General features: G+C 40.9%; 1 protein-coding gene across 4 annotated transcripts; it reads right to left on the bottom strand.

The window, feature by feature from the left end:
* Nucleotides 1-860: 860 nt before the first annotated feature.
* On the bottom strand, nt 861-10344 carry LOC135534736 (zinc finger protein 239-like). 4 transcript variants are annotated; one of them, XM_064961636.1, is made up of 4 exons: nt 10226-10344; nt 3628-3799; nt 2070-2195; nt 861-1128 (listed from the first exon to the last, which is right to left on the bottom strand). In XM_064961636.1, exons 1-4 carry the CDS (start codon nt 10232-10234, stop codon nt 1118-1120), a joined length of 318 nt encoding a protein of 105 aa, XP_064817708.1. In that variant the 5' UTR covers nt 10235-10344; the 3' UTR covers nt 861-1117. The 4 variants fall into 4 exon arrangements, 2 of the variants coding, with proteins under 2 accessions (XP_064817708.1, XP_064817702.1); XR_010454740.1 differs by having other exon boundaries at nt 861-2195; nt 3640-3799; nt 10226-10342; XR_010454739.1 differs by having other exon boundaries at nt 861-2195; nt 3606-3799; nt 10226-10341.
* Between the last annotated feature and the right edge of the window lie 2698 nt (nt 10345-13042).

Here is a 13042-nt window from a genome sequence, read left to right as displayed (position 1 = left end):
TGGATGGAGAGCATTTGTGAACAGCAGTTTTCAGTTCTTTCCACAGATTCTCGATTGGATTCAGGTCGGGACTTTGACTTGGCCATTCTAACACCTGGATATGTTTATTTTTGAACCATTCCATTGTAGATTTTGCTTTATGTTTTGGATCATTGTCTTGTTGGAAGACAAATCTCCGTCCCAGTCTCAGGTCTTTTGCAGACTCCATCAGGTTTTCTTCCAGAATGGTCCTGTATTATGCTCCATCCATCTTCCCATCAATTTTAACCATCTTCCCTGTCCCTGCTGAAGAAAAGCAGGCCCAAACCATGATGCTGCCACCACCATGTTTGACAGTGGGGATGGTGTGTTCAGGGTTATGAGCTGTGTTGCTTTTACACCAAACATAACGTTTTGCATTGTTGCCAAAAAGTTCAATTTTGGTTTCATCTGACCAGAGCACCTTCTTTGGTGTGTCTCCCAGGTAGCTTGTGGCAAACTTTAAACAACACTTTTTATGGATATCTTTAAGAAATGGCTTTCTTCTTGCCACTCTTCCATAAAGGCCAGATTTGTGCAATATACGACTGATTGTTGTCCTATGGACAGAGTCTCCCACCTCAGCTGTAGATCTCTGCAGTTCATCCAGAGTGATCATGGGCATCTTGGCTGCATCTCTGATCAGTCTTCTCCTTGTATGAGCTGAAAGTTTAGAGGGACAGCCAGGTCGTGGTAGATTTGCAGTGGACTGATACTCCTTCCATTTCAATATTATCGCTTGCACAGTGCTCCTTGGGATGTTTAAAGCTTGGGAAATCTTTTTGTATTCAAATCCAGCTTTAAACTTCTTCACAAAATTACAACCAAGGACTCAGTCAAACTTAAATTAATAATTATTTATTATCAGCCAGCTGGAGAGATTCCAACAAACTTACTGCACCATAGTACACGTCGGTCAGGAGCTCTTTCGGGGCAGTCCCGTTAGTCCTCTTATATACTGCTTACACAGACAAGTTATATTTGCTTGATTTACATTAATCATCATTAACATTTGGTTCCTGCATGCAACTTATAGAACATATTCTGAGTGTTCTGCCAAAAGGTATGAGGGGGTCATGACCGTCTCCCCCTCATATCTCTACCCAGCACCTACAGGAAGCAAAGACTGTATGAGACATGATGTACAATGCAAAGACTCTCTCTTCAGATAACATTTCCCCCACACATGAATATACACCTACCATTGGTTTAACATTTTATTATACATTATTTAATGGATAATATGAGTTCATAAAATAAAAGATATAGCTCTGAACACCTCCTCCCCCACCCCACCACACACACAGCACTTCTACTCCAAGACGCTTGTTACATACGGATCCATAGCTGCATATTATGCTACACATGTTAGCATGGCAATCAGACTTAGTAAAGTGTTAGAGAATGGGAGATGGATGACTGTTTACAAGATGTTTTCTATGTAAACTTTATTTAGGGATTTGGAACTGGTGCCAGAGAGAAGGGAGATGAAAGAAAACATGTTTGTGCTTTCTGGTGTTTTATCAGTGACCCTGAACGAGCAAAACTCTTCCCACACTGAACACAGCTATAAGGCTTCTCTCCTGTATGTATGCGTTGGTGTAGAGTCAGGGATCCTGATTGATTGAAGCTCTTCCCACACTGATCACAGCTATAAGGTTTCTCTCCTGTGTGTATGCGTTGGTGTGCAGTCAGGGTTCCTGGTTGATTGAAACTCTTCCCACACTCATCACAGCTATAAGGTTTCTCTCCTGTGTGTATGAGTTGGTGTGTAGTCAGGTTTCCTGATTGACTGAAGCTCTTCCCACACTGAACACAGCTATAAGGCTTCTCTCCTGTGTGTTTGTGTTTAGTCTGGGCTCCTGACTGGTTTAAGTATTTCCCACAATCCAAGCAGGTATAAGGTCCCTCCCCTGAATTAATTCTCTGATGAGATTTTAAGGTTTTAGATGCATGCTCTAGAGTGTGAATTTGCTCATGATTTGTCAAGTCCTGTTTAGCAAAACTCTTCCCACAGTCAGAGCAGCAGTAGTGAGGTTTCTTCCCTATACCTCTATGCTGGTGTTTCTTGAGGTGTTCTGATATGGAGAGACTCCATATCTTGTCAGCATCATGATGTTGAGGCTCCCCAGATGATAAGCCCCTCCCACTGAGAGAGCAACGATTAGGGATGTCCCCTGTGAAACAAAGACATTGAATAGTTAGGTTTTGCAAATATGGGTCCATAAACAGATGGGTCCTTCCATGAAATTAAGGCCTTTTGGGTCCCTTTCATATTTTCCAGTAGAAATTGTACATCATTATTACATTTTAAATCTGTTATTAAATAATATGAATAAAGACTTGCTAAAGTGACAATTCTGAATTTTGACAAGTTCCTCCATCAACCCTAGAAAGATTTTAACACAACTAATACAATAATTTCTCCAAGTTTTACCATCGTTGAGTAAATGTACATGCGCAGAATAATAGGTTAATTGTGAAGTCAATTAGTACAAGTTTGATTTAAACGTTGACATGCTTTGAAAGAACAATTTCCCTAATAAACCTGTTTACATGGACACATCTGAAATCAGGCTGCTCTGATGGGACTTCAATAAACACTGAAAGTCGTCAATCAAAATAAACGTTTTTCCACAACGACTGTTATTTTTTTAAGCAGTATAACATTTATATGTGAAAACTATTTCTAAGATTAGTACTTTGTTGTTTTTCCTGAACTCACTGCACTCGGTCAAAAATAAGTTAGCTTGCGCTGCTTGTGGTAGCACATGCACAGATTAAATACACCTCTAACTCTGATTAAAGTGTTTACATGTCCTAATCAATCTAAAGATTGTTCAGGAAACCAGGTGTTTTTTAAAGGTGTATCCTTACTTCGGTTATGACCTCACACCAATTAAGATAAGCAGAGTAAGGTGTTTACATGACTAATGTCATACTCGGCCTACTGCCATAATCAGTTTAATAGCAAAGGATTAGTGTGCATGTAAAGTCCTAGTTATTTGGTTACTTTGACAGCCATTTCTGAACATTATTTATTTTATTTAATTTGTGATTAATTTACATCTGTCCCTCATTTTAAGATCATTTAAGATCAACCTGTTTAAATATGGTGAAACTGTTCCATACATTCTTTTGAGCAAAATAAATGATTCTCTGGTGTTTTTTGTAGAAAACTGAGCAAGTGAACCATTTTATCCATAAAGTAAAATGGTAGAATATATTTTTTTGTGAAGCATTCAATGTTCACTCCCCGTGGAACAAAACTAGCTTCCATTAGCCCTGTCATAAGCACATTTGGGGTTGATTTAAAAGGACTCTCTTACCAATGTAATCTAGTGGTTTTGTTGTTTTCAGTTGTCCCCTGTTACTTTATTTAGCACTTAACACAGTATGCATTTCCATATAACCTCGAGATGGGAAAACATGTTTTTATGAAATCAAACATGTGCTCTTCATTAAAAAATGTTAAAATTAGGTGAAATCAAATGTTTTTTTGGGGGGGACCAAGTTATACTTCTCAAAATTGGGTGGAACTACCAAACATTTTAATCAATATAATTAACCAATTAATTGTTACTTACAGAAGCAGACTAATCCACACACCATGGTTCTTACTTAATGAAATCACATCTCCATGTTCCTCTTCTCCTTCCAGTCTCTTAGTTCCACTCTGCCCCGGTGTTTTCCTGCAGTCGACCAGAACCAGCAGTAAAGTACGGAGAGGCAGTTGACCTGGGGACTCCTGGGGGGTGGAGGGGGACAGGCTAGCTTTGTCCTGTTGGCCGCAAGAAGTTTTACAGTTGATCATTAAACCAAGTATTGTATTAATTCAGTCTAAACCTCTGATTTGGGTGCATCCCTCGAAAATCCACTTTTACCTGAAATGTTCAATCGTTCACTATAAACCACAAATCTAAGAGCATTTGCTGGTGGAGGTATGGGCTAGTTTCCACCATATTTCTTATACCAGTCATTTCCTATCAAACAGCGTGGAAGATGAGAAGCAAGAGGGATAAATGGGCCCAAAATCTGGCTTATTTGATCATATATACAATTTTGTAACGAGTTGGTTGTTATGAGTGTATTGATAAAAGTAGGACACGTGACATCTTTGAAACCCCACTTTGTATGGAAGTAGTGCCTGGTCATCCCTAGTTACCACAAACCACGCCCATTTACACAACTGGTCTTTTTAAATGTGATTTTAACCCTAACCTTGCAAACACTAACTTTATGCACAACCCTAAATTAATAAAAATACATTATAGGCGTTTGACTTTGTGGCTGTGGTAACTAGTGGAAACATGCATATCTGCCCTCTCATTGCCTATAATGGTCCCACCTGATCTTGCATCTTCCTGACTGCCTTCCAGCTACATTTCAAACTCAACAGCCTTCGGCCCTAAAACCTCAGCTCTTGAATTACGTTTTACATCCGAGTGTACCTTAAAATGTCCCTTGCCCAAGCGAGGGATAATGATTATGGGAGAGGCAACATTCTTGGTGGAAATCTTGAAGTTTAACTTAAAAACAACCAACCTAAAGCTATTTATTTATTTTATTTCACCTTTATTTAACCAGGTAGGCAAGTTGAGAACAAGTTCTCATTTACAATTGCGACCTGGCCAAGATAAAGCAAAGCAGTTCGACACATACAACGACACAGAGTTACCATGGAGTAAAACAAACATACAGTCAATAATACAGTATAAACAAGTCTATATACGATGTGAGCAAATGAGGTGAGATATGGGAGGTAAAGGCAAAAAAAGGCCATGGTGGCAAAGTAAATACAATATAGCAAGTAAAACACTGGAATGGTTGATTTGCAATGGAAGAATGTGCAAAGTAGAGATAGAAATAATGGGGTGCAAAGGAGCAAAATAAATAAATAAATTAAATACAGTAGGGAAAGAGGTAGTTGTTTGGGCTAAATTATAGGTGGGCTATGTACAGGTGCAGTAATCTGTGAGCTGCTCTGACAGTTGGTGCTTAAAGCTGGTGAGGGAGATAAGCGTTTCCAGTTTCAGAGATTTTTGTAGTTCGTTCCAGTCATTTGCAGCAGAGAACTGGAAGGAGAGGCGGCCAAAGAAATAATTGGTTTTGGGGGTGACTAGAGAGATATACCTGCTGGAGCGTGTGCTACAGGTGGGAGATGCTATGGTGAACAGCGAGCTGAGATAAGGGGGGACTTTACCTAGCAGGGTCTTATAGATGACATGGAGCCAGTGGGTTTGGCGACGAGTATGAAGCGAGGGCCAGCCAACGAGAGCGTACAGGTCGCAATGGTGGGTAATATATGGGGCTTTGGTGACAAAACGGATTTCACTGTGATAGACTGCATCCAATTTGTTGAGTAGGGTATTGGAGGCTATTTTGTAAATGACATCGCCAAAGTCGAGGATTGGAAGGGTATGTTTGGCAGCATGAGTGAAGGATGCTTTGTTGCGAAATAGATTTAACTTTGGATTGGAGATGTTTGATATGAGTCTGGAAGGAGAGTTTACAGTCTAACCAGACACCTAAGTATTTGTAGTTGTCCACGTATTCTAAGTCAGAGCCGTCCAGAGTAGTGATGTTGGACAGGCGGGCAGGTGCGGGTAGCGATCGGTTGAAGAGCATGCATTTAGTTTTACTTGTATTTAAGAGCAATTGGAGGCCACGGAAGGAGAGTTGTATGGCATTGAAGCTTTCCTGGAGGATTGTTAACACAGTGTCAAAAGAAGGGCCAGAAGTATACAGAATTGTGTCGTCTGCGTAGAGGTGGATCAGAGACTCATCAGCAGCAAGAGCGACCTCATTGATGTATATAGAGAAGAGAGTCGGTCCAAGAATTGAACCCTGTGGCACCCCCATAGAGACTGCCAGAGGTCCGGACAGCAGACCCTCCGATTTGACACACTGAACTCTATCAGAGAAGTAGTTGGTGAACCAGGCGAGGCAATCATGTGAGAAACCAAGGCTGTCGAGTCTGCCGATGAGGATGTGGTGATTGACAGAGTCGAAAGCCTTGGCCAGATCAATGAATACGGCTGCACAGTAATGTTTCTTATCGATGGCGGTTAAGATATCGTTTAGGACCTTGAGCGTGGCTGAGGTGCACCCATGACCAGCTCTGAAACCAGATTGCAAAGCAGAGAAGGTATGGTGAGATTCGAAATGGTCGGTAATCTGTTTGTTGACTTGGCTTTCGAAGACCTTAGAAAGGCATGGTAGGATAGATATAAGTCTGTAGCAGTTTGGGTCAAGAGTGTCCCCCCCTTTGAAGAGGGGGATGACCGCAGCTACTTTCCAATCTTTGGGAATCTCAGACGACACGAAAGAGAGGTTGAACAGGCTAGTAATAGGGGTGGCAACAATTTCGGCAGATAATTTTAGAAAGAAAGGGTCCAGATTGTCTAGCCCGGCTGATTTGTAGGGGTCCAGATTTTGCAGCTCTTTCAGAACATCAGCTGAACGGATTTGGGAGAAGGAGAAATGGGGAAGGCTTGGGCGAGTTGCTGTGGGGGGTGCAGTGCTGTTGACCGGGGTAGGAGTAGCCAGGTGGAAAGCATGGCCAGCCGTAGAAAAATGCTTATTGAAATTCTCAATTATGGTGAATTTATCAGTGGTGACAGTATTTCCTATCTTCAGTGCAGTGGGCAGCTGGGAGGAGGTGTTCTTATTCTCCATGGACTTTACAGTGTCCCAGAACTTTTTTGAGTTAGTGTTGCTGGAAGCAAATTTCTACTTGAAAAAGCTAGCCTTGGCTTTTCTAACTGCCTGTGTATAATGGTTTCTAGCTTCCCTGAACAGCTGCATATCACAGGGGCTGTTCGATGCTAATGCAGAACGCCATAGGATGTTTTTGTGTTGGTTAAGGGCAGTCAGGTCTGGGGAGAACCAAGGGCTATACCTGTTCCTGGTTCTAAATTTCTTGAATGGGGCATGTTTATTTAAGATGGTTAGGAAGGCATTTAAAAAAATATATCCAGGCATCCTCTACTGACGGGATGAGATCAATATCCTTCCAGGATACCTCGGGCCAGGTCGAATAGAAAGGTCTGCTCGCTAAAGTGTTTCAGGGAGCGTTTTACAGTGATGAGTGGAGGTCGTTTGACCGCTGACCCATTACGGATGCAGGCAATGAGGCAGTGATCGCTGAGATCTTGGTTGAAGACAGCAGAGGTGTATTTAGAGGGCAAGTTGGTTAGGATGATATCTATGAGGGTGCCCGTGTTTAAGGCTTTGGGGAGTTACCTGGTAGGTTCATTGATAATTTGTGTGAGATTGAGGGCATCAAGTTTAGATTGTAGGATGGCTGGGGTGTTAAGCATGTTCCAGTTTAGGTCGCCTAGCAGCACGAGCTCTGAAGATAGATGGGGGGCAATCAGTTCACATATGGTGTCCAGAGCACTGCTGGGGGCAGAGGGTGGTCTATAACAGGCGGCAACGGTGAGAGACTTGTTTTTAGAGAGGTGGATTTTTAAAAGTAGAAGTTCAAATTGTTTGGGTACAGACCTGGATAGTAGGACAGAACTCTGCAGGCAATCTTTGCAGTAGATTGCAACACCGCCCCCTTTGGCAGTTCTATCTTGTCTGAAAAGGTTGTAGTTTGGAATTAAAATGTCAGAATTTTTGGTAGTCTTCCTAAGCCAGGATTCAGACACAGCTAGAACATCCGGGTTGGCAGAGTGTGCTAAAGCAGTGAATAGAACAAACTTAGGGAGGAGGCTTCTAATGTTAACATGCATGAAACCAAGGCTATTACGGTTACAGAAGTGGTCAAAAGAGAGCGCCTGGGGAATAGGAGCGGAGCGAGGCACTGCAGGGCCTGGATTCACCTCTACATCGCCAGAGGAACAGAGGAGGAGTAGAATAAGGGTGCGGCTAAAAGCAATAAGAATTGGTTGTCTAGAACGTCTGGAACAGAGAGTAAAAGGAGGTTTCTGGGGGCGATAAAATAGCATCAAGGTATAATGTACAGACAAAGGTATGGTAGGATGTGAATACAGTGGAGGTAAACCTAGGTATTGAGTGATGAAGAGAGAGATATTGTCTCTAGAAACATTGAAACTAGGAGATGTCATTGCATGTGTGGGTGGTGGAACGAATAGGTTGGATAAGGTATAGTGAGCAGGACTAGAGGCTCTACAGTGAAATAAGCCAATAAACACTAACCAGAACAGCAATGGACAAGGCATATTGACATTAAGGAGAGGCATGCTTAGTCGAGTGATCAAAAGGGTCCAGAGAGTGGAGAGGTTGGTTGGGGGTCACGGCGATTTAGACAGCTAGCCAGGCCATCGGTAGAAAGCTAGCATAGGATGGAGGTCTGTTATTAGCCACCTCTTGCGTTCCGTCAGTAGATTAGTGGGGTTCCGTGTGGTAGAGGGGATTAATCCAAATCACACACAAAAAAAAAACAATAGATATAGTTATAGAGGCCCAAGAAAAAAATATAAAAAATAAAAATAAATAAATTGTCTGATTGTCTATTCAGATAGCAGCCAATAAGACAGCTAACGGTTAGCAGGCCGCAGATGAGCGTTCAGGTAACGTCGCGACGGAGGAGCTAGCCGGATAACTCATTCGGGTAGATAACGTCGGCAGTCCAGTTGTGAAGGCCCGGTGGGGCTCCGCGTAGGCAGTAAAACGGGTCCGGATAGGTGACTGCAGCCCAGGAGTGATTGATGGAACTCTTCAGCTGGCTAGCTCCGGAATAATTGATGTTTGCTCCGGAATCGACGAAAGCCGATAGTCAAACAGATAGCAGCTAGCTAGCTGTGAGATCCAGGTATGCATGTCCAGAGTTAGCGGTTGAAATCCAGGGACATGGAGAGAAAAATTGGTCCGGTATGTTCCGTTCCAAGCCGCGCTGCGCCGTACAAAACTGGCAATAGATTTTCGAGCTAAATAATAGCTGATGACCACAAACCGTGGTTCGCTGAATACTAACGATTTGCCAGTAAAGAAGCTAACTAGCTTCTGATTAGCTTCTGGCTAGTTTCTTGGAGTTTCTGGCTAGCTTCTTGGAGGATTACAGATTTGAAGTAAATAATACTTTTTTATAAATATAAATTGGTGAGGTGGGTTGCAGGAGAGTGTTTTGAAGATGAGTTTATGGAAAATTTCAAAAACGTATGTGAAACAAAAGTTGTAAATAAATAAATGGGACACGACAAGACGAGGACAAAAGACGTCTGAACTGCTATGCCATCTTGGATCAAAAAATACAATTATTATTATTATTGTAACGTTACCGAGTAAGCTAACGTATCTCGCTAGCACTCCTGTAAGGTAGCTAGCTACAGTTACCCATAGTATGGTCATTTATTCCATTACATTTCTGAATTGCACTCCTCACTACAAAACTAAGCCAATTTTCTAAAGCTAAAATCAATATGTTTTTTTAGACCGCTCAATAAATATTTTTCTGAGATGCCTTAAGTGCAGGTTGTTGATTAAATTTGACACTTCGCGGCCACCAGAGTTTGACATGTGACTACAGTTTGCATTGGATTGTGGGTCATATCAACCCATCAAGTGACCAAAGTTGTTCACTCGCTCCTTCAAGCAAAATCGAGGGCCAACTAGGGAATTGGACCTCCCTTATTAAGATGTCAATCAAACTGCATCCGGTTTCGACGGTGATACAACAGAGGGAAAAACAACGTGTTTGGACTGCAGCCATTTCTTTTCTTTTGTTAGAACGGCAACTTGAATATCTGGTCAAATAATGGCTAATGTGTAAGAAATCAGTGAAGGAATGTGAACATGTGCACACTGGGCGGAAGGAGAGAATTGGGTCATAGTCACAGATCCCGAAACATGACTGTATGAACTGTCAAAATTTTGCTGGACCCCAGGAAGAGTAGCTGCTGCCTTGGCAGCTAATGGGGATCCATAATAAATACAAATTATAAGGTTGCAGGTTATTAAAAAATATATATAATAACTAGGCAAGTGAGTGAAGAACAAATTCGTATTTACAATCACGGCCTAGGAACAGTGGGTCAACTGCCCTGTTCAGGAACAGAACGACATATGTTTACCTTGTCAGCTCGGGATTCGGCTACTGGCCCAACGCTCTTACCACTAGGCTACCTGCCGCCCCAAAGAGAACTAAACAGAATATGTGGAGGTTCAACGATGATGAAAACTAGGCCTAGACATTTTATACAACACAGCAGACCTATACTGTTATTAAAACCAGACTCACCCGATCCATTGTGGAAGCTACTGTTCCTTTGTATGATATGAAATGTTTTCAGCTACAACAGTACAGTTAAACTGCTTTGCTCTCATCTTGTTCTTCTTTAAGGTTTTATGGCAGACTACACCTATTGCCGTATTACTGCCACCTACTGTACGGCGAGTGAATGAATAATAAAAATGTCCATCCAAATGATTTCTATCGTCGGTAAAGAATGAATGTAATACGTCTCTCCATAATAGTGTCAAATCTAAATGCAGATTTTCCATTATAAATCTACTGATGTCTTGCCAATTTTTTTTTACATTAATACCATTCAAAAAAAGATGCATAACTGTTTCTGAGTGGTATTTTTTTTAAATTATATCATCAGTGGTTGGCAGGGTAATATTAATGAATCATTTTATAATAAACTTCCTTAATTGTGTTAGAATGTACGTTTGTATGAGACAACAGATATTATCAATAAAACGATTCCAATAAGGCATGACATAAGGTGCATAGATAGATACAAAATCCTGTTGATACAAGGCAAGTATCGCTCTGTTGTTGAGTAGACTAAAACAAAAACAAATCTTTACTACTGTTGAGTCAACAGGGGTAATCGAAGGTAGGTTCTGAGGGTCTTAACATGTTCCTGAATAATGGGGTGCAGGTAGCCTAGTGGTTAAAGCTTTGGGCCAGTAACCAGAAGGTTGCGAGATTGAGTCCCCGAGCTGACAAGGTAAAAGTCTGTCGTTCTGCCCCTGAACAAGGCAGTTATTAACCCACTGTTCCTAGGCTGTCATTGAAAATTAGAATTTGTTCACTGACTTGCCTAATTAAATAAATAAAAAATAAAGCAACACCTGAGGGAATGGAGACTAAAATAATTGTAAACTCTTTAGGCATTAAAGGAATCTTGTAAAGTGATAATAATGAGTCATAATGAAGTAAAAGACACTCTGCATTTACAGGTTGTCTCACCAATAGGTTATTATTTCTCAACCAATATTCTAAAAACAAAGATGTATTGTTATACAATATGTGCTGATTATTCCAGATATAATATACGTGTGGAGAGAAATTATACTTCTAAATGAAGGTTCATGACTAGAAAACCTGCCGATGAAAAGCAGAGCTTCACTGGAACTTTGTCAATAGCAAACCAACATGAAGTTAAGGCCACCAAAAGTAGAAAAGGCATGATGAGGAATAAAGTTTCACATAGAACTAGGTCTTCTTCGGAAGTGTTTTATCAAATTGATCTTAAAAGTATTATTTAAGGTAGGAATGTCCAGACAATTCAGCCCATCACACTCATAAGTGTTCATTACAACAGTTTCCTAATGTGACGGGTTCGGTTTCTCCACAGAAAGTTAAAAAGCATCTGGTCTGTTGAAAGGGTTTTACATGGAACCCTAAAGAGTTCTATCTGGAACCAAAGAGGTTCTACCTGCAACCGAAAAGGGTTCTTCAAAGGGTTCTCCTGTGGGGACTGTCTCGTCCTGACCTTAGTTCCTTGTTTTTGTCTCTATTTTAGGTTGGTCAGGGCGTGAGTTGGGGTGGGCATTTCTATGTTGTGTTCTAGGTTTGATATTTCTGTGTTTGGCCTGGTATGGTTCTCAATCAGAGGCAGCTGTCTATCTTTGTCCCTGATTGAGAACCATACGTAGGCAGCCTGTTTTTCCCACTTGAGTTGTGGGTGATTATTTTCTGTTTAGTGTTTTTGTTGCACCTTGCAGAACTGTTTGTTTGTTGTTTTTTGTTCCAGTATTAATCTTTATTAAAAACATTATGAAAACGTACCACGCTGCACTTTGGTCCTCCTCTCCTTCCACCAACAGCGATCGTTACAGGGACAGCCGAAGAACCATTTAAGGTTCTAAATAGCACCTTTTTTTCCAAAGGGTGTAGTGTTGTTACGCCCACTCCTCTACAACACTTCAACCGTCCAAATAAATTGTCATGGAGCATCACTATGGCGATGATGATTTGTGAGACATCATTGCAAAGACAATCCCCAAGAGGGACTTGATGTCAGGAACTTCAAATGTCATTATTTGTTTGACTTCTAACTATTAGAGAGGATGGCTGCATCTGAAATGTCACCTGACAGTATATAGGTAATAGGATGCCATTTCAGACAGACTATGTGTCTATTCTAGGCTGGTGGATGGATGGTGTAATAGATTGGTCTATTAATATGGTAATCTGCCTAGATACGATTATCACTTACCTGATTGGTTAATTCTGTGACCTCATAACTTTAATACGTTGATAGAACGTGCTGCCTCAAACACGCCCCTGTGTTGTACTACCATGTATTTGATTATTAGAGTTTCCCCAATAAGCTGCTCCCTCCTGTCCAGTTATTATTAGTTATTCTATAGGTGATACAACTTAAAATACTACAGTTGGGATGTGATGATCAAATCACTATGTACATTTATTGTTAGGCCTCTTAAATAAAGCTGTATACATTGTGCTATGTAATACGTGGAGCACACTGAGTGTAGGCCGTCATTGTAAAAAATAATTTGTTCTTAACTGACTTGCCTAGTTAAACATAGGTGACATTTTTGGAGGGTGAAATCAAGCCCACTTTTATCATATACTTTTATTCAAGAGGATAGTTCAACACTAAATGAAAGTCATTTTAATTGAGCATTTTACAAAATCACTTACATTTTCTTTGTACATTATTAATAGCGAGATGTGTATGAAGGGCCCAATTCAGACTTGAGATAAGTAGACAACAATTTTGGATTTATGTCCATGTGAAGTCAACTTTTCTAAAGTCTGAATAGGTTCTGGAGTGAATAACAGTGTGACTGTATAGTA

The sequence above is a fragment of the Oncorhynchus masou genome, chromosome 5 (genome assembly GCF_036934945.1).
Source record: "Oncorhynchus masou masou isolate Uvic2021 chromosome 5, UVic_Omas_1.1, whole genome shotgun sequence".
Classification (NCBI taxonomy): Eukaryota; Metazoa; Chordata; class Actinopteri; order Salmoniformes; family Salmonidae; genus Oncorhynchus; species Oncorhynchus masou.
This window is presented reverse-complemented; position numbering and strand designations above follow the sequence as displayed.

Excerpts from the sequence above, each read along its gene's own strand:
- LOC135534736 (XM_064961630.1), bottom strand. Across the intron at positions 2,196-3,627 it reads TTCATTAAGTAAGAACCATG|GGGACATCCCTAATCGTTGC; the intron begins GTGTGTGGATTA and ends TTTGTTTCACAG.